Raw genomic sequence first — 20,257 nt, forward strand, 5'->3', positions numbered from 1 at the left:
AATGAAGCCATTACAAAATGCAGCGCTTTCGAAACCGAATTAATTTCGCGTACAAAATCTGAAGCGCAGATTTCGCTTGAATTACATGAAATTTCGCATTGTACGTAAATACAACGTTCATTGGTTTTGAGAGTTGTACGGTCAGCAGAAAAACGATTTGCTTTTTAATTAGTGTTCGCTTTCATTTGTTTGTTTATTCGTGGAGATTGTTAATTTTGCTGGCATATTTGAGGGAATGTTGGTTTTATTTTTGTTTTCGAAGCAGTAAAGGTAAAATGAGGTGATATGTGAGGGAATATTATTTTTAATTGTTCTGTCTGTCTGCGCTTTGTACGAATGGTCAGTTTATATTTTTCGCCACCTTGGGACAAATTGCAGTTGCATTGACATTAAATTTGTATATTATTAAAAACGAAATAATGTGTATTGCAGATTTAAACAGCTTCTTCATTTTTCTTCTTATTAATTTAAAAAGCTTGTAGGAATTATTCATATTTCATTTAGAATGTTATCTGCTGACTGTACAATAATGCAAATTAGAAATATTTGAAGTAAATCAAGAGGACACTCTCGGAATAGTAATGTAACTGAAAGTAGCCATGACAGTTTTATTCGTTCGTTAATGTATTACTTCGGAATTGATTGTTTCTTTCAACTTAAAATAAATTCAAGTAAAAAATTGTACCTGTTTAAATATAATTTTATTTAGAAACCTGATTAATTTATTTTTTTTGTAGAAATAGGTTTCTACAAAAATCTTTGTAATTTTTCCTGACTGTTGTAATTAATACTTTGTATATTTTTTATTTGGTAAAGTTTGTTATTTTGTAGGATCGATAGAATAAATATAAAATAAAAATAAGTAAAACAATATCCTTTACTTAGGTACTAGTATAAAGTGAAGTCCCATGTCCCCTAGTGGGGTAAAAGGCAGATGTATTATACATCTGTTTCACTGATCGACTTTCTTTAGGGACAAGTAGGTGATCAGCCTTCTGTGTCCTGCCAGACCGAGACATTTTTTTTTCTTCGTCTCCACCGGGAATCGAACCCAGGGGCCAGGACCCCTCGGTGCTACGCTCACGCCGCACGCGTCAATCACTGTACCAAGGAGGCGGTCAAGTATGATATATCTATATTGCCATTTTCCAATCAACCTCCATCGAATACCACACTAAAACACTAAACAAACAAAGTATCGATTTCACACACTAGAAAGTTCTAGAACAATTAAAACTTTCGGTATCAAAATTTTGCATACACCTACGGAAAACAACGTAACAATAATTAATGGCAGAGTTTAAACGCTTAAAACTAACTCAGTGTAATCTCTCGCTTAGCAATTGGAGTTTGTGAATATTAACTTTCATTCAAGTATTTTAAATGTAAGTGTTGTTAATTTGTATTGTGGGAATAAAATTTAAAATAGGTAGGTAATATAATATATAATGCAAATAAAAAAATAATGCAAATAAATATAATTTGAATTTGAATTTGAATTTATTTGTGTTGACTTTCTTGCCGGTTCGTCTACCAAGACAAACCGTTCTAACAAGAAACGATAGAATCGGTTGTAGTTTAAAAAATCTGTAAATCGGACAGACAGACAGATGGACAGCGAAGTCTCGTCATAGGGTCCAGTTAAACGTTTACGTACCTATAAGTATGTATAATATTTTAATTTTTTGAGTACACTATATGTATACACCTATTTTTATGAACCATGAGAATATTCATTAAAAAAAGCTAAAATTTGTTTTGCGTATGTTTGATCTTTAAAAACAATGTTATCCATTTAGCTAGTAATCAGTACTATCAGATTGTACAAGGAAAGTATTATTATGTAATTAATTAACTACAAGTAAATGTAACATACAAGTTATCCGCAATAATTGTTTTATTTCTACAAAATCAATTTATGTAACGTTCGGTAATAGACGTCGTATCGCTTTCTCTGTGTATTGACATGCGCGTGCGCAGGCTACCGGCTCGAGGGTGACCATGATTCACATCAGAGTCAGAGTGATGTCATTTGTTTTACTTTTTAATTACTATAATATGTTCCAGAATATTTGAACATATACGTATTGAAATCTATACTAATATTATAAAGAGGAAAAGTTTGTATTTGTGTATGTTTGTATGGTTTTCACGCATAAACTACGGGACCGATTTTGATGAAATTGGGAACAGATAATCTTTAGACCCTGAGAAAGAACATATGCTACCTTTTATTGCAAAATATGTACCACGGGCGAAGCCGGGGCAGACCGCTAGTGCTAAATAAATCATATATTGGAGACAAAAATATTATTGCTTCATTACATAATCAACAATATTGTTGTCTTAAATGCATTCACTTACACTGTACATGTCGATAAAATTAATTGTTACCAAATATAATAAGCAAATATTGTGTGATAGTTCTTATGATGGTGATTAATTGAGATTGTGCGATAATGTAGGGCAAGTTTCTCACTAAATTTGGATGTAATTACGATCTAAATCATACATACAATTAACTGTATGCTTGAAGATAATATGATTATGCATGACGTTGAACTAAATAACAATTAATATACATTAAATTCTTAACCTTTATTAGGGAAGCAGACAAATTCGATTCATATTGTGACTAATAGTTGGCTAGTACTTTAATCTAGCTAGATTTCCTCTCTGTGGATGCTGTAATCATCTGGAGCCCTGCCGCATACACTTTTACTTAAACTCATACATATTTCATAGCCCGCCTCTCCCTAACGTCGTACGGTGAAAGTCGGTTGTTAATTTAAATTAATATTTAATTATTGCAATTATGTCGCGCGAGAAATGTTAACTGTACTTATCAAGGTTTCATTTTAATTTGATAATTTTCATATATTATTAGGCATATGGATTCTAGCGTAATAACGTGGAATATTAATTTGAGAATATAGGTATGAAATATAATATAATTAAAGCTTAATTTATGATTACTTTTAAGTTATATACAACTCATTAGAGTAACTATTGTTTTAACTTAATTCTAGTCTATAATTTTTGTTTCAATCCATACTAATATTATAAATGCGAAAGTAACTCTGTCTGTCTGTCTGTTACTCAATCACGCCTAAAGTACTGAACCAATTTTCATGAAATTTGGTATGGAGATATTTTGATACCCGAGAACGGACATAGGCTACTTTTTATCCCGGGTCAATGACGCAATCCCGGAAATCACACGGGAACGGGAACTATGCGGGTTTTCTTTGACTGCGCGGGCGAAGCCGCGGGCGGAAAGCTAGTACATTATAAAACATTGTTATTTAAATCAAGCTCTAAATCACAATCTTACTTACTTTTATTAATTAAATTCTTAAATGAGAATTCGTATGTAAGACATGAATGACTATAAATTAAATCTCTGTCTGAAAAAATAAAAATATAAAACTATCCCAGATAAACATACAATCATGGACACAACATATGTAAGCGCGTGCGCAGGCGCATGCGGTAACAGGCGCCGTAGTTTTATTGTATTTTGTTTTGCATAACCAAACGCTATTAATTATAGCGATGTTTTTGGGCATCATTATTGCCCCATTCATTACGAATCTGTTTATAGGTCGACTTACAAAATGATATCCTATTTTTTAAAGATGATGTAATGAAGTTTGTTTGTTGTTGCACTATGTTATAATAGTGATGAGGTTGGTGACTAATCGTAGGGAAGGTATGATAATATTTACTATATACATAATAATAGTCTGTAACGAAAACATCTTTCCATTATCCTTCATCGGGCCTGAACGGCCGGCTAGTCGTAGACTGCGACTGGTCGAGGTCGTTCCACCTCCCTTCCTCCACAAGTCTATAAATTAGTTACCTGTTAGGGTACAGATTATTTACATTATTTAGTGTTCATAATTTTAAAGTAAATATTACGTTGAAAAACGTAAGTAGGAAAACTAAAATCTTAGCATACAGGCGATGTTTTCCAGACTATTTAGAGGAGAACTTATTGTAATAAGCATTTTATTCTAACTCAGTCCCATATACCTATAGAAATGATAGTTCATTTTTCCAAACATATTTTGCTCTAACATTTCTTCTTATTTTATTATCTATTTACGAATTATTTTACCCCATTCGGGATCGGTCCACGTCCAAATTTAATCAGCAGATTCTCACAGGAAAAATAATTCTACCAATCCTGTATTGACTTCCGTCGCTAGCGTGTAACGAAATAAAATTCATCTTTTAATATTTGAGCGAGCGTCTCAGCATGAATTATGTATGTAAGTGGTGTGACCATTCTCTGTGTCAAAATGGGACGAATTTTTCTTCATAGACGATTAATAATTTAATGCAGATAATAATTGTAGAAATAGGTACTATTTTTGTTCTTTGTCAATAAAATCTTTCATTCATCATACAAAAATTTACTATTCATAGTTGTGTGTGTATTGTCTGGTGACATGGCTTCAAGCTATACGACCACAAATTTTACGATTTTATATTACTATTTTTATTTATTTTTTAAATTTCTAATAACTATTTGATAATAAAGTATAAAATATAAGGTTAACCAGTGTAACCAGGAAATTCTTTCTCTCACTTGGGACCTTGGGACAATCCCGGATAAATCGGGAGGTATGGTCACATTATGTATATCTGAAAAGCGGATAAAACACCTTGCCAAGGACGCGAGTACAATTGTGAGTTCTCTTTGACAAGAAAATATTGTTCTAACTTTCAAGGCGGTTGCATTTGGACTTGTGGAGTCTGATAGTAAAGTTTATTTGTAACACTTTTGCCTCAGAATTCATCCAGAAACATACCATTGATATTCTGGATAAAAAATAATACTTTCTATACCTATAGCATATAGTTTAATTTTTTCATTAGAAGGGGTTAAAATTCGACGAAAGATTAATTTGAATTTAAATATGCATGGAAAAGAAATGGCGTTTTTCAACAGTTTAGCATACCTATTGTATTACATACTAGATTTCCGTTCCTGTGGGATTACCGGGATAAAAGTACATGTCTTAATCTGGGTAAAAGCTACTTTCATACCAAATTTCATTGTAATCGGTTCAGTAGTTTTTACGTGAAAGAATAACAAACATCTCATTAGTAGGATATTATTGTGGTTTAGTTTGAAAACACGTTACAAGAAATCATACAAACATAATATTATGTTATCTTTATACATAACTGAAGCATTTAATAATTGAAGTAATTGGAACAAGTTAATTAGATTTTCCGATTATTTCGTAATGAAATTAATTATAAAGTGGATCAATTATAAAGTTTGAACGGCGCCAAACTTTGGGAATTTATGATTTTATGTGAAACTAGCAGTCGCTCGGCGCCAGCCGTGTGAGCTGTACGTGTTGTTTACGCGCAGGCGCTTAACGTCGTATAAAAATGTCTGACAATGCGTGTGCGATCGAACCATGCGGTAGTGTGTTTAACGAAGAATCGGGTGGCGAACTATTTGGTTTACACCCTATGTCTGCGGTTATGTCTTCGGACGAATCAATACATCGTAAACGGGTGAGAGATTATAGTGATTTAGACAATGATGATTTCATTGAGGTAAATAGAAAATCGAAGCGGTTAATTAAGAAGCAGTCGAAAAGAAATGCAGTAAACGACATTCAGGTAACGAACAATAGTTCGATTCACTCTCAATGTTCGGATATAATATATGAGGTAACTTTGACGTCAAAAGATCAACTTCCTAAACAAATCGCTTTCGCAAAACTGTTAAGGGACTTGAACATTAAGAATATAGTAAGAATTAAAGGAGATTGCTCTGCGCCCATACATTGTTCGCCCTGGAACCAAGAACATCCGAAAATTATATTTTGTGTTGTCGATCATTAGTAAACTCCTAAATGATCTTATTTTTATAGCGGACTAGCTGCAGAATAGATATATTCCAAAAAAAGAATCAGATTTTGAGGTTATAATGGAACCATAACAACGAATATTAGATATTAGTTTTTCATAGCTTAGTGATTTTTAAGAAACTGAAAAGCAATATATCATAATATATTTAGCTATTTTAAGCACCTCCCTAGATAATTGGGTAGGTACCTATGCAGTTTTTTTTCTAAAGCCTAAGTGTATAATGTAAGTTAAACGTTTAAATGCATAGAATCTATTAACAGGTACCTGTATTCTAAGAATTCGTTTAGGAATGAGAAAAAATAGTAAATAGAAGCGGCGCATGCTTGAACAGCGCAAACGTGTGACTTGTTAACCAGCCTTACCAATTTTGTACCTAGTAAGTTGTTGTTAAACCTAGTCCTTCATTATCTTATTATGTTGGATTATGAAATAAAACACATACTTATTTTAATTTCATGTTTATTGTTCATCATCTAAATTGGCAATTAAAATATTGTCTAAAAACTGTGCAGGGGGTTCGATATTATTTTGATGTCTCGCATAGCTCAGATACCAAATAATTGTCATAACATGGGCGCAGCAGCCGATGGTTCTGCGCCCAACGATGCAATTACAGCAATATTGCACGATTGCTTGTCGACCTATTTGTGATGCATCTACTACAATATAAACAAAATATATTTTATTACTGATATGACGGCTGTGAATTTTGCCTCGTAATAACCATATGGTTTCAGAATTAACCACTTCTAATTCATTAATCAAATCCTGATCGACCTCCCTGCACACCACAATATTATAGGAACCATCGCGCCGCACATGCTCAACGTAGTATGAACGGGCTTGTTTAATTTGATACACACCTAATGGGATTAAAATCATGTCATTTAAATCCATTTGGGGAAAATCTAGAAGAGTTTCATTATTGACAGTAATACTTTCAAACCGGGCCCGTCTTCTATTTAAATTGTTTCGTTCTACAAAATCAGCCAATGAATTATTGGTAAACATTCTTTCCTGTATTATGGAGATTATTACCCTAGCATCCTCTCTGTCTTCTAGAACCGGGTGAAACTTGTTTATTAATGCTGCTGCCACCTTAAAATCTTGCATCAAATGATTAGATGCTCTATTAAAATATTCCTGGCGCAGCAGCTTAAAATCGCGCTTAAAACGTCCATTGACCACTTCTACTACCCATCGACATAGGGTCACTTTACGGGATTCGTTTGCATTTGTTGTACTCAATTGATATTCACCCGGTTCTATTGAGAGAGGATAATGAACTGAGTAGTTTAAACTTCGTAAGAGGGAAATGCTGTCACGAAAGCCTCGGTCTAAAATCATTACATCACCATCTCTGAAATATTGTCGCATAGGTTTTGAAGAATCATAAAATTCATCTTTTAAAATGTCTGCATCTGATTTTGTGGCTGCATAAGGGCCCAGTACTTCAATTATATAGCCATCACAACATACTATAATGAACGGTTTGACAAGGTTCCTATATTTATGGAGGGAATATGATTTCTTTTGGTAAGCATAATTGCTACTCTTCTGAACATAAATATATGTTCCATCCATTATAGTAATTGCCTTTCTATCCTCCATATTAGTCCCAGGGTTTCCAAACAAAGACTCAGGAATATATAGGTTTCTTGCTGCCACTTCTTCTCTACTTATATGTTGTAACCCTAAATGTGCTGGCACAAAGCATTCCATCATAATCTCTCGTGCTTTAGCAACAAGTCTTGAGAGAGTACTTCTTCCAATTTTTAATAATGAAGAGATTCTTTCGTCCGAGTCTCCTGTTCTGAGCTTCATTAAATAAGCGCCAAGTGATGTAGCTCGTTTTTGAAAATCAGGGAGTTCTGCTTCGAGTTCTCTGAATTGCTCTTTCGTGCGTCCCAGCCAATACCACACTAGATGGTCTTCCATTTGCTCAATATTTTCAAAATCTAAAGTGTGATTTTCATTTTTCAATAACTCACAAAAGTCTTCTATGTAAGCTGCTGTGAAACTTCGGTTAACATTTTCAACTTCGAAGAGTTCTGACCATGACTGCCTTGACAAATGCAATTCACATATACGACAACCCGGCGGTATATAATACTTGTGATCTATAAAGAGCCTCACCCTTAATACAAAAGGAACTACTCGCTGTGAAGTACTATTACATAGCAGAAATATACATCTGTTATGTGTATCTGATGCTCTAGAGTAATTTGGCAAGGTTATTCTTTCAATTTGTTGTGGAACTGGATTGACTCCTGACACAGGTAATAAATCATTGACAGCTGTGATGTTTGCTCTTTGAAAGCATCTATTACAAAGCAAATCCGAGGGCCGAATCTAAAAAAAAAAATAAAAAAAATTACACATTGCATGGTATAGTACAATAAATAAAACAATTTACACTACAAATGTTGCATGACTAGACTGACCAGAAAAAATCTATTAAGTAACACCAAATAGTACAATCGACAAAGTTGAATCATGACCCATTTTGACAATAAATCGTTTGAATCCGTCAAATTGACAAAGATCAAAGTCGTTACCATGGTTAAGTAGGTTTACGCGAATGTGGACCTAACTGTATTTGAATATCTGTAGGAAAATGAGCTTATGGTGGGTCATAATTCAACTTTGTCGATTGTACAGACGCCAGCAGGTCAAACTACCCGAATCTGTCAGATTTTACCAGTCAAACATTAACCTACTACTCTTGTGATAAGGTTGAAATTCTATTGAAGAAATCTGACAGATTGTGGTAGCTTGATGTGCTGGCGTCTGTACATCAGGCATTGCTTTCAAGTGTAAGCTAGCTTATTTATTGCAAAAGTTAAGTCATAAGTCTCTCACCTCTCGCGGTTGAACCCAATTTCGCACAACATCTAAAATGTGACTGTTACTTTCTGCTTGTACAGAGTGACTTTGGATTCGTGCCAGTGAACAACCACATACAACACAAATATGTTGATGACCAACCAGTGGTACATCCTGCAAATCTTGTGATGTTGTGGTATCTCTATTGAGAAATAATGTATGACAAGCATCACATATGTAATCATTTGCAGTCACCTGTAATATAAAAAACATGTAGTTATTTTATACCTTTTCTTCTATACAGAGTTATTATAAATGCAAATAGTTTTGAATGGAAATAAAAGCTTACTATTTGTGGTGCAACTCGTTGCTGTATTTGCACAAGAATGGCATCATTATGAAGAATGTGTCGTCTCTGTCTATTGAAATGAATACCACAATTGGCACATCTTGATTGATTGCTTGTTGTAGGAGTATTCCTTGATGTAGATGGGGCTGAATAATGCCTGGCAGCACGATCAGATCTTTGCCAACAAGGATGACAAATATAATGTGATGCACGTATCTAAAAGAAAAAAATATCAATGACACCACTGTAAATCCAATGTTAAATATGACCCAAAAATAATTTCCTTAAAATATTATACCTCCAATGGCATAAGTCTTTCCACGATGATATTTCTGATATTCATATTATGTTGAGTGTCAGTTCTCAGAGAAATCAGTTGGTGTGAACGTGCCCGAGGTTCCAACATTCTATTGCAGAGTGCACAGTTTCTACCAATATTACTTGTTACTGAAGTGGCATCTTGAGCACTTGTCCAACATGTTGTGCATATTAGATCATGAGCTTGAACCTAAAAAAAACATAGGTAAATAGTTTGTATCTTACTTGAAATATGAAAATACCCCAAATCCTTTTTTCATTCTTTTTTTTAGAGAAGACGATAATTGCAAGCATAATGTGAAAGGTCAAGTATAGAAACTTATTTATGCAGTTAATAGAAGTCTAAAAGAACGCAAACAGAATAATATACACGCACCCAAAATATGCAGACAAAGTAGAAATATAATTACCAAAAGAGGTGCAGTCCATTGTTGTACACAGTGACGAATCTGGTCATCTTCCAACAACATGGAACCACCAGCAGAGCCACAATTTACACAAAATCCACTTTCCATTGCGTATGCGTAAGTCCGTTTGAGAGTGCCAGGTTATCGTTTGAGCGGTACACAGTTCCGGTAATCACAGCCAAGTAAGTCGTTTTTTAAAGCAATCAGAGTCCGTTAAAATAGCCAAGTCGTAGGTAATATGCAATATAGTCCCAAAAGTCACCAAAACACACCGATACAAATAATTACAAACAGCAAGCGTAGGCTTGTTGAAAAAATATCGATATATCGATATATTCGATGTTTTTAATTCGATATATCGATATTTTTTGCCGATATATTGTTAACCGATAAATCGATATATCGATATAAAATATCCAATATCGAAAATTGTATCAAAAACGATATTTTTATTTTATTTAGGGATCTTGGATATAGTCGCTAGAATCCAAAGCTGTAAAACAAATTGAAAAAATAACTATATAGTCTATGAATTTTTTGTTTTGTCTAATTTAAAATTAATTAAAAAAGATTAACTATAAAAATACCTTTGTTTCTATTGATATATTTGTACATTAAAATAATTTACATTTTGTATAAAAATTACAATTGATATTATTGCGCTAGGCTAGCTAAATACACTGTTATTTTAAAACCACAATATTTTTTTTAAATTTTGCCGATATATCGATATATCGATAATTTTTCCGCGATATATCAATGCCGATATTGATATTTTTTTAAATATCGATGTATCGATATATCGATATTTTTTTTCACTTTCGACATCCCTAAGCAAGCGACGCTATTGTAATCATCAGTAGACTGACAGCACTGACAGTGACAAGTGACTAGGGATGACGATCAAAGATCGATTAATCGAAGAATCGATTTTTCAGGTCCAATAGATCGTTTTAAAAAAAAAACTGATTTTACTGTTAAGAGATCATTTATTAATTATCTTTCTTGTTTTTCATAAAATGGATAATATTTACATTATAAATGTAAACTTGAAAAATAAAATAGATTTTTATAAATCGATCTTTTAGACCACGATTTTTTGTAAGTCGATACATTGGCTTACGATTTGAATCGATTTAAAATCGATTTAAATTATACTTTATGGAAATTAAAAATTCAGTCGGACGATTACAATCAATCGTCCATCCCTATTCTTTATCGACACGACATGACGTTTGGTGAAGATGGCGGCCATTAATGTTATTAATCGCGTAAAATACTTTTTATTGTTCATTTTGGCATACAGCTAGTCCGTGTTACAAATGTATTTGCAACTAATATAATAAAATAGACAGTTAATTATCGTGTATTCCAATCCATTTTGTTGCATAGGGCCATTCCGGACATTGTCCTTTAAAAGTAATTATAAAGTATCGATTGCTTTTGGAGATAAAGAGAATGCTGACCTTTTAATACAATGCGAAGAATTAATTAAGAGAGATTGGAGATGTTATAGAACTGATGAGCTGAAATTTTGTTATGGTATAGTGAGGCAAGTAGATTTAGACACAAGTATAGAAGAGTTAAAAGAAATTTTTGTATGTGAGAGTGAGATAGTGTCTTTGCGGCGTTTACGTCGTCAAAATAGTGAAGGAATATGGGTTTACAGTGAAACTATTCGAATTTGTTTTAAGAGTACCGCTATACCGCCTTATGTTTCTGCATACGGTTGTCGTTTTATAGTGGAACCGTATACATTTCCAGTCTCGCAGTGCGCGAATTGCTGGCGCTTTAGTCATATTAAAAAATTCTGTCCACATAAAAAAAGAGTGTGCCCTAAGTGTGGTCTTAACCACGAGAATTGTGACACAAAATTTTTCAAATGTGTAAATTGTGGCGGTCCACATATGGCGATTGAAAGAAGTATATGTCCAGAATTTAAAAAAGAAAAAGAGATAAGATGTATAATGAGCGTGGAGAACTGTTCATATAAAAAAGCATTGATGATGTATACAGAGAAGATGAAAACAGGTTCTTTAGGAAGTCAGGATACAATAGTGGAGAATACAAGTATAAATATACCGAATGATATGAGCGTCGATAGGAATGTTGAAACTTACAGTGGAGCGGTATTAAACCAGAATAAAAAACATATAGATAAGGAATACACTAACGATCATCAATTTTTAAATAAGGAGTCAGAGAACATTTCAGTGAAAGAGGGACAAGAAGTTAAAAAAAAAATGAAAAATAAACCCAGGAAAAAACGTGATGATAGAGAGAAAACTGCAGATCAGGAAATAAGTGAGTGTAATGGAGAAGATTATGAAACCAGAGAGAAGCATACCTTTAGTTTTATTAGGTTACTTAATAGATTAAGAGAAATTATTTTATCAAGAAAAATGCTGAGCGAGAAATTCACGGACGTGTTAAGCGTAATGTTTGAGTGGAGTGCTACCCATTGGTAGCGGATTTATTTAGAAGAGGAGAATTCTTCTCTAATCTTCTATCTATTTTCGGTCATGGATAGCGTTCCTGTTAAGCAGCGCTTCATTAACATAGTCCAGTGGAATTCGCAAAGCATCAAACCAAAATTGTTAGAGTTAGAATGTTTGTTGATACAGAATAAGATACATATAGCCATCTTAAGCGAGACTTGGTTGAATGAGGAAATAAATATAAATATGACTAATTATAATATGCATAGAAAGGATAGAATTGATTCATATGGGGGGGTTGCAATTTTAGTTCACAAATCAATCATAACTGAAGTAAATCATGTTAACATTAATAATCCTGGAATAGAAGCAGTAGCCTTAAAATTATTAAATTGTAAATTTATTCAAAATATAGTTTCCATTTATTGTCCGTCATCAGTTAGAACAACTCAATCAGATTGGGATGAACTTTTTTCTTTGTATAGACATAAAACGATAATAGCCGGAGACTTTAACGCGCATCATACAAATTGGTCTTCGAAAAGTGATGTCAGGGGTACTCAGGTGTTAGATGCTTCACTAGATAATGATTTTATTGCTATGAATACAGGAACCGCAACTAGAGTTAAATTAGTTAATAACCTTGTACAAGAGACTTCTCCGGATATTACATTTGTTACGTCTGACGTTATTGCAAATTTTACATGGGGTGTAATGAATGAAAATCTGGGTAGTGACCACATGATAATTAAAGTTTCTGTAAATTTTGAGGATGTTGGCCACTTTGTTAAAAAGAGAAATTTTAAAAAAGCTAATTGGACAGATTTTTCTAGGGCTCTCGAACTCGCGTTACTAGAATATAGTATAGAATCTGAGAGTATTCAAGCTGCTTACGATGGATTTGTTGAAATTATAAATGAAGCTGCTGACAAACATATTCCATTTGTAAAAGTAAGCATTGACCCTGAGAATAAATTCAAGCCTAAGTCATACTGGAACCCATCTCTTTCTCATTTAGTTGCCCAACGTAGATTAGCTTTAGGCATATTTCGACGAAATCCAACTCCACATAATCTTACAATATTGGAAAGTAAAAATGAATTATTTAAATCTGAATTAAGAAAAGCTCGGTCTATTGACTGGCAGAAATTTTGCGATTCTATTAATGAAAATACTACGTTATCAGATATGTGGCACAAAGTTAAATGGATCAAAGGTAATCGGAATTCCCGATTTAGGGCTCCGACTCGGGATTTACAAGAGTTACTATGTAAATTAGCTCCTGATTTTGTCAAAGCACGTAAGCCAGAATTATCATCGGTAAATAATTTACTTGAATCATCTTTCAGTTTAGAAGAGTTAGAGGTGTGTCTCAAAAAGAAAGACACGTGCCCAGGAAATGATAGTATTACTTATTCTATGATATTTAATCTCCCGGAAATAGGTAAACGCCATCTGCTTAAAATTTTTAACGATATATTCGATACTGGCTATATTCCTAAACAATGGAGGGATATTAAAATTGTACCTATACCTAAGTTAAATTCAAATTTAAATAGCGAAGTCAAATTGAGGCCTATTTCCTTAATATCGTGCATATGTAAGATATTTCATAATATGATTGGTAAAAGATTAGAATGGTATGTGGAAAGAAATAGTATTTTGTCTGTTCATACAACAGGGTTTAGAAAATCGCGTTCTTGTCTAGATTCAGTAGCTTGCCTTGTCTCGTCAATTCAGATTGGTCTTACTAAAAATATACCGACGTTAGCTTGTTTCATCGATGTAGAAGGGGCATATAACAATGTTCTTACAGAAGCCGTAATTAAAAAATTAGACCTTTTAAATGTGGGTTATAAAATGTGCAATTATTTTTGGGAGTTTTTAAGTGAGAGACATCTACTAATTAATAATTCTGATTACTGTAATGATAATAGTAATAGTAGCTGTAGTAGTAGTAATCTTTTGGTTAGGTGGGCGTGTAACGGTTTGTGCCAAGGCGATCCAATATCTCCTCTTCTTTTTAATTTGGTTACTGCTGAGATTAGTAAAACCATTAGTGTAGGAATAGGTCAGTACGCTGATGATTTTGTGATATATTCGAGTAATCCCGTTATTAATAATAGCGTTCAGGACATTCAAAATGCATTAAATATTTTAGTATCCTTACTTCATGATATAGGTTTACAGGTATCGGTAGATAAAACAAATTTTTGCCTATTTAGCAGGGGACGAAGACAACATAATATTACTCTTAAAATCAATAATTTAGATTTAAAATATAATGAAAATATTAGATATTTGGGTGTTTGGCTGGATCGCTCTTTACGTTGGGGTAGGCACATAAATGAAATCTGCGGCAAAACTCAAAAATTCATCAATATATTGAAAGTCTTAGCTGGTAGCGGTTGGGGAGCTCATCCTAAGCACTTAAGAAGGCTATATATAAGTATCATTAGGAGTAGAATTGATTTCGGTAGCTTTTTATACGACAACAGTGCACAATGTCATGTTTCTAAACTTGATAAAATACAAAATCAAGCGTTAAGAATTATTGGTGGCTTTATTAAATCCACGCCAGTGCACGTAATGGAGAGTGAAATATGTATACCTCCGCTAGCTATACGTCGGAAATATTTGGCTTACAAATATTGTCATAAAGCCAAATCTTTTTGTAATAATCCCGCTACTAGTCTTTTGGACAAGCTCGGTGCTCTTTGTACAAATAATTATTGGTCTAGAAAAAAGCAGCCACTGTTGGCGTTAACTTACATAGAAATTAAAGATGAGAGGCTTTTTACCTCTAACACTTTAGAATTGTTTCGGTTTAAAAATTGGGTCCCTGGAGCAAATATTAAAGAATATATATGTGATTACTTGGATTGTATACGGGATTCAAAAAAAAATTATAATTCATTGGTTTTAAAAAATGAAGTTGTTCGTGAAATTAATATTAAGTATAGTCATTGTTTTAAAATATTTACGGATGGATCAAAGGGCACCGGGCTGCCCTCCGGTTGTGCTTATATCGATGTTACTTCTAAAGTAGAAGATTGTTATAAAAATTCGTCGCCTGTTTGTATCATGACTTTGGAGTTGTTTGCTATATCAGCAGCTTTATCCCATATTCTAGATAATTATAAGGCACAGGATAGTGTAGTTATACTTAGTGATAGTAAAAGCTCTATACAACATTTATTGCACTGTTTAAATGGGACTTTTAGAGGCTATCCTATGGCATACGATATTATAAGTAAATTAATTAAGGCAATTGAAAATAATATAAATGTAAAACTGCAGTGGATACCTTCCCATATTGGCTTAGCAGGGAATGAGGAGGCTGATCGTTTGGCAAAGGCAGCAATCAGTGACGGTTCGGAAATTTATATTCTTCCGAATCACTATGAACTTTTACCTAAATTTAAATTTTTATGTTTGGAGCAGTGGCGCGAGTATTTTGATGTCCGTTCAAAAACAAAGGGTATTTGGTACAAAATTATGCAAAGTCAGCCTCATCGTTCTCCTTGGTTTGTTGGAAATATACCGCGCAATATTGTTGTGTTGGCACATAGATTGCGTTCCGGGCACATGCCATTAAGAGCTTTTGCACATATGATGGGTAAAATAGAGTCTCCTTTGTGTATAATTTGTGGAAAGACCGAGGACGTGCATCATGTGCTTGTGGAGTGTGTCCGGAATGAGACGAAACGTGTGGAATTATTTCAAAAGCTAGATGCTTCGCGGGCCAATATGGGAATTTTTTATAGCTCGTTATCCAACCCTTGCTCGGAGGAGGCAGGGTTGGTGTATGGCATGGTGGGAGATTTTCTTTCAACGTATAGCGCTGGCTCCTAGGCGTTCTCATTGTTATTTAGATATATATTATGTTTATTAATTTGTGTTTAGTTTGTAAGTTGATTGTTACAATGGGGCTGCCATGAACATTCGTTCAAAAGCCTTGAATAAATGATTAAAAAAAAAAAAAAATGTGAAACTAGCTTCCGCCCGCGGCTTCGCCCGCGTGGTGTTTTTTCGCAATAAAAGGTAGCAGGCTATGTTCTTTCTCAGGGTCTAAAGATTGTCTGTGCCAAATTTCATCAAGATCGGTTGAGAGGTTTAAGCGGGAAAGCGTAACAGACAGACAGAGTTACTTTCGCATTTATTTGGTAAACGGAACGTTGTCTGGGATAATTAATGTTATAAAAACATGTGCAGTTAGACTAAATATCGACAAAAATGGGCGGAGTCTTATAATTTTTTTTAAATAAAGAGCTTTAGTTTATTTTATAAATAGTATTTTTCTAGTGACAATTCCCCAAAATAGATTATAGGTATAGGTAAGTACATAATATACAGGATGGTATAATATATATATATATATATATATATAGGTATGATTATTATATTGCAATTGTTTTCTTAAGGACCCTTAGTAGGTGAAAACGGCAAAATGGACTGTTATCTATGAGCTATTAATTGAAAATGTTGAAATTTTTTCGCTCTGAAATTTCTAATATGTATAATTACAGAACGTATGTGTGATGGGATGACAGTTTCCAAAACACGATTGGAAAAATTATGCTCGATAAAAAAATCCTGAAGTTACCTCTAAAATATCATATAGATGCACATTACAACCGTATTTTACGATAATAATTCGTATACAATCACAAATACATAGGTATTTACCTTCTCGATTTCGTCACTGTTTTAGATTTAGAAAATACTTAACACGTTCGCGGACAGTACTGGTTTACAGGTTGTAGTTACTGAGACACTACTTTTTTTCATACATTGCCCAGGGGCGTAGTGTTACAACACATGGTTAAAAAACCATATGATATGACAGAACGGATATAGGCGTAAACGTCGCAAGTACTCAGCGTCAGATTCATAGTCACCATCATCAGCAAATGGGTATGGACTCGATTCAGGGGTAGACACTGCATCAAACAGGTCTTGAAGACGTTTTTGTTCTTTTTCGAACGAGTCTCGAGACGCCATTTGCAAAAATATTCGTTACAAATTTAGTTCAACAAAATCGTGTTCACAACAAACAATAGCAACATAAATATGTTGTTTACATAAGCAACTAGACTTGAATTAGTACATCCAGTATGAGTAAAACAATTAAATTACGTTGGAAACAAAATACTCAATTTCTAAACAACAATTCACACGTGGCACGCGGGATCACCGCAGCGGCGCAGTACTCGACTAACCGTATGCAAACATGACGCCCACGGGCGTAGTGTGCGCGGGGAGAGGGGTAAAAAAATATGAATGTATGCGTGGAAGTACCTTCCTTTGACGAATTTTTGTAAATAATGCAGTGACAGTACAAAAGTCGTAATTATACCTGTGATGACAGTACAACATGCCGTTCTTTATGATAGTATGAAAAATCGCTCGTCGTTTGGCGTACTGATTTTATGCAAGTAAAAACTGATACGTCGACAGACGTACTGTCGTATCACTTTTAGCTGTCTAGACGCCTGTGGTCGTTACTGTCCGCGAACGTGTTAATGATAAAAATGTGAATGGCGCTTACGATTTTTAGTTTCGAGCACGTTGATTCCATACTAAACGCGGAACCGCTCACCCCTCACCTAAAGCGTGAATAGCTGAATTTTCGCTGACCGACTAACCCCTTTTAACAAACTTCTATGTATTTTATTTAGGTATCTATTTAGAGAAAACCCGTAGCTAACCCTTTTTCTCCACAAAAAATAAACGAGACCCGTATAACATTAAAATAATATTTCTCAATTATATTTCAAATAATTGGCCTTACAAACAAATTCGCAGCCAACGAGTTAGTCAATTAATTAACATAACATCAAAATCTGTCGTCAACAATGTAATTAGTACGCAAGGAATTCCACTTAATTGTATTTACGTTTGAAGTTGTTGTTTTTGATGTTGAAAAACATGTTGTTTGGCTTTTACCTTTACCAATTTTATTGTTTTTTTGAAGTGAAACTTCTTTAGGCGTGTTGAGAGTAAATTTTCAAAGTCGCGTCATGACAACACCGTCACGCCTTGGCGTAAGGTATTCCAGAAAATATAACAAACCTTACTCTTCGATTTTTTTTAAAGTATTAAAAATAATCTATAAATTTCCCTCTCCTCTCATACCTACTATAATATGATAGAAACCCCACATAAGTTATCCAAAAATAAACAACCAATTGAACCATCGCTTTGTGAATTATTAAAAAAATCGTTACAATACCATGTGGTATCGGAACTCGTCGGCCACCTGACTGCTGCCGCCAACCGGAACTGTACACTCAGCTACAAAACAGGCTAAATTAAACTATTTTTTATTCATGAATAATTTAAAATAATAAATTATTGAAAACTAACAATAATTAAACCTTGTTTTTTAAGCGATTCAGGTGAAATATAATCTAAAACTTGATTGTTTGATTTTAAAAGAAGGTAATAGTATGTGGTGATTTTAATATTGATTTACTTTCACACACACAGACGGTAACACGAATAGTTAATTTGTTTCACTCATTTAATCTGTATAAAGTTTTTGATGAACCCACACGAATTACACCTACTTCTGCAACTTGTATTGATAATATATACTGTGATTGCAACTGTCTAGAAAAAAATATCCTCAATATACTGACTTCAGATCACTGTGACCAGAAAGTAGTTTTGGAATGGGATTGCATACCTAAGTTTAAAAGAATTAATGTTAGGCCTATAACTAAAAAAGGCATTGATAAATTTAGAGATAATATTAATAATAAACTGCCTAACCTGAATGATCAATCCTTTTATAATAATCCTTGTGAAATGTTTACAAATCTTTTTAATTTAGTTCATAATGAGTTTAAAAAAATATTTAAAGTTAAATCTTTAAGTATCACCAAGGATTTACCATTTAGTCAATGGGCAACACCTAGTATACACAGATGCAGGAACATTCTATATGAGTTATATGGCATGAAGCAATATAACAAAGACTTGTCATTCCATAATTATGTTAGAAATTATTCAAAAACTTTTAAAAAAGTTTGTTTCACTGCCAAGTGTCTATATGTCAGAGATAAAATACGCAACTCTGATAACAAAGTTAAAACTGTTTGGACAATTATTAATGGTGAAATGGGCAAAAGCCGGACAAATAGTACCATAAAACTTGTAAATGCTGGCAGGGTAATTGACAAAAGTGCTGATGTTGCGCTTGCTTTTGAAGATTTCTTTAGTAGTGTCCCTGTTAGTATTACTAAAAAATTAAATTCATCATCAGTGCTTGCGGAGTCCTATTTGAGGGACCATGTTGCGGAGTGTAATGTATTATTTGAATTGCGACATGTGACTGCAGATGAAATTGTTAAAACTTTTAAAACATTAAACTTAAAAAAAACATGTGATCTCTGGGGAATGTCTGTGAATTTAGTAAATAATATTATAGAAAACATTGCCAACCATTTAGCGTTTATATTTAATCAATGTTGTGACTGTGGTATATTCCCTGATTTATTAAAGTTTAGTAAAGTTATTCCTTTATTCAAAAGCGGTGACCAAGAAGACTGTAATAACTATAGGCCTATTTCTATTTTACCAACTTTGAGCAAAGTCTTCGAGAAATTGATTTTAAACCAATTATGTAGTCATTTTGTTTCAAATGGTTTACTGCACGCCAAACAGTTTGGTTTTACAAGGGGGCGCTCTACCACTGATGCTGGAATAGCTCTTTTGTCACATATATATAAAGCATGGGAAAATTCAAAGAATGCTTTGGGGATATTCTGCGACCTTTCTAAGGCTTTCGACTGTGTAGAACATTCCACTCTATTACGGAAACTAAATTTTTATGGTATCAAAGGTTTATCTCAGGACCTCATAGCTTCATATCTTCAGAACAGGGTACAGACCGTTGTTGTTAATGGAAAGAAATCTTGCGGTGCGCCGATTAACATTGGTGTTCCGCAGGGATCTATCTTAGGACCGTTTTTGTTCTTAGTGTATATTAATGACCTACCTTATTATTTGCA

General features: G+C 33.7%; 2 protein-coding genes across 2 annotated transcripts in view; one reads left to right on the top strand and one right to left on the bottom strand.

Annotated features, from left to right (window-relative positions):
* Positions 1–20,257, top strand: part of LOC149909379 (uncharacterized) — a 135,993-nt gene that overhangs the window by 100,681 nt on the left and 15,055 nt on the right. The window lies entirely within an intron of this gene.
* Positions 6,361–9,286, bottom strand: LOC149909380 (uncharacterized). The gene is made up of 3 exons (XM_090120139.1): positions 9,077–9,286; positions 8,764–8,982; positions 6,361–8,253 (listed from the first exon to the last, which is right to left on the bottom strand). The coding sequence occupies exon 3, from the start codon at positions 7,837–7,839 to the stop codon at positions 6,361–6,363; it is 1,479 nt and encodes a 492-aa protein (XP_089976265.1). The 5' UTR covers positions 7,840–8,253; positions 8,764–8,982; positions 9,077–9,286.

The sequence above is a fragment of the Colias eurytheme genome, chromosome 3 (assembly GCF_061535395.1).
Source record: "Colias eurytheme isolate Ceu_HAF_F1 chromosome 3, ilColEury1 Martin Lab GWU primary, whole genome shotgun sequence".
NCBI classification, from domain to species: domain Eukaryota; kingdom Metazoa; phylum Arthropoda; class Insecta; order Lepidoptera; family Pieridae; genus Colias; species Colias eurytheme.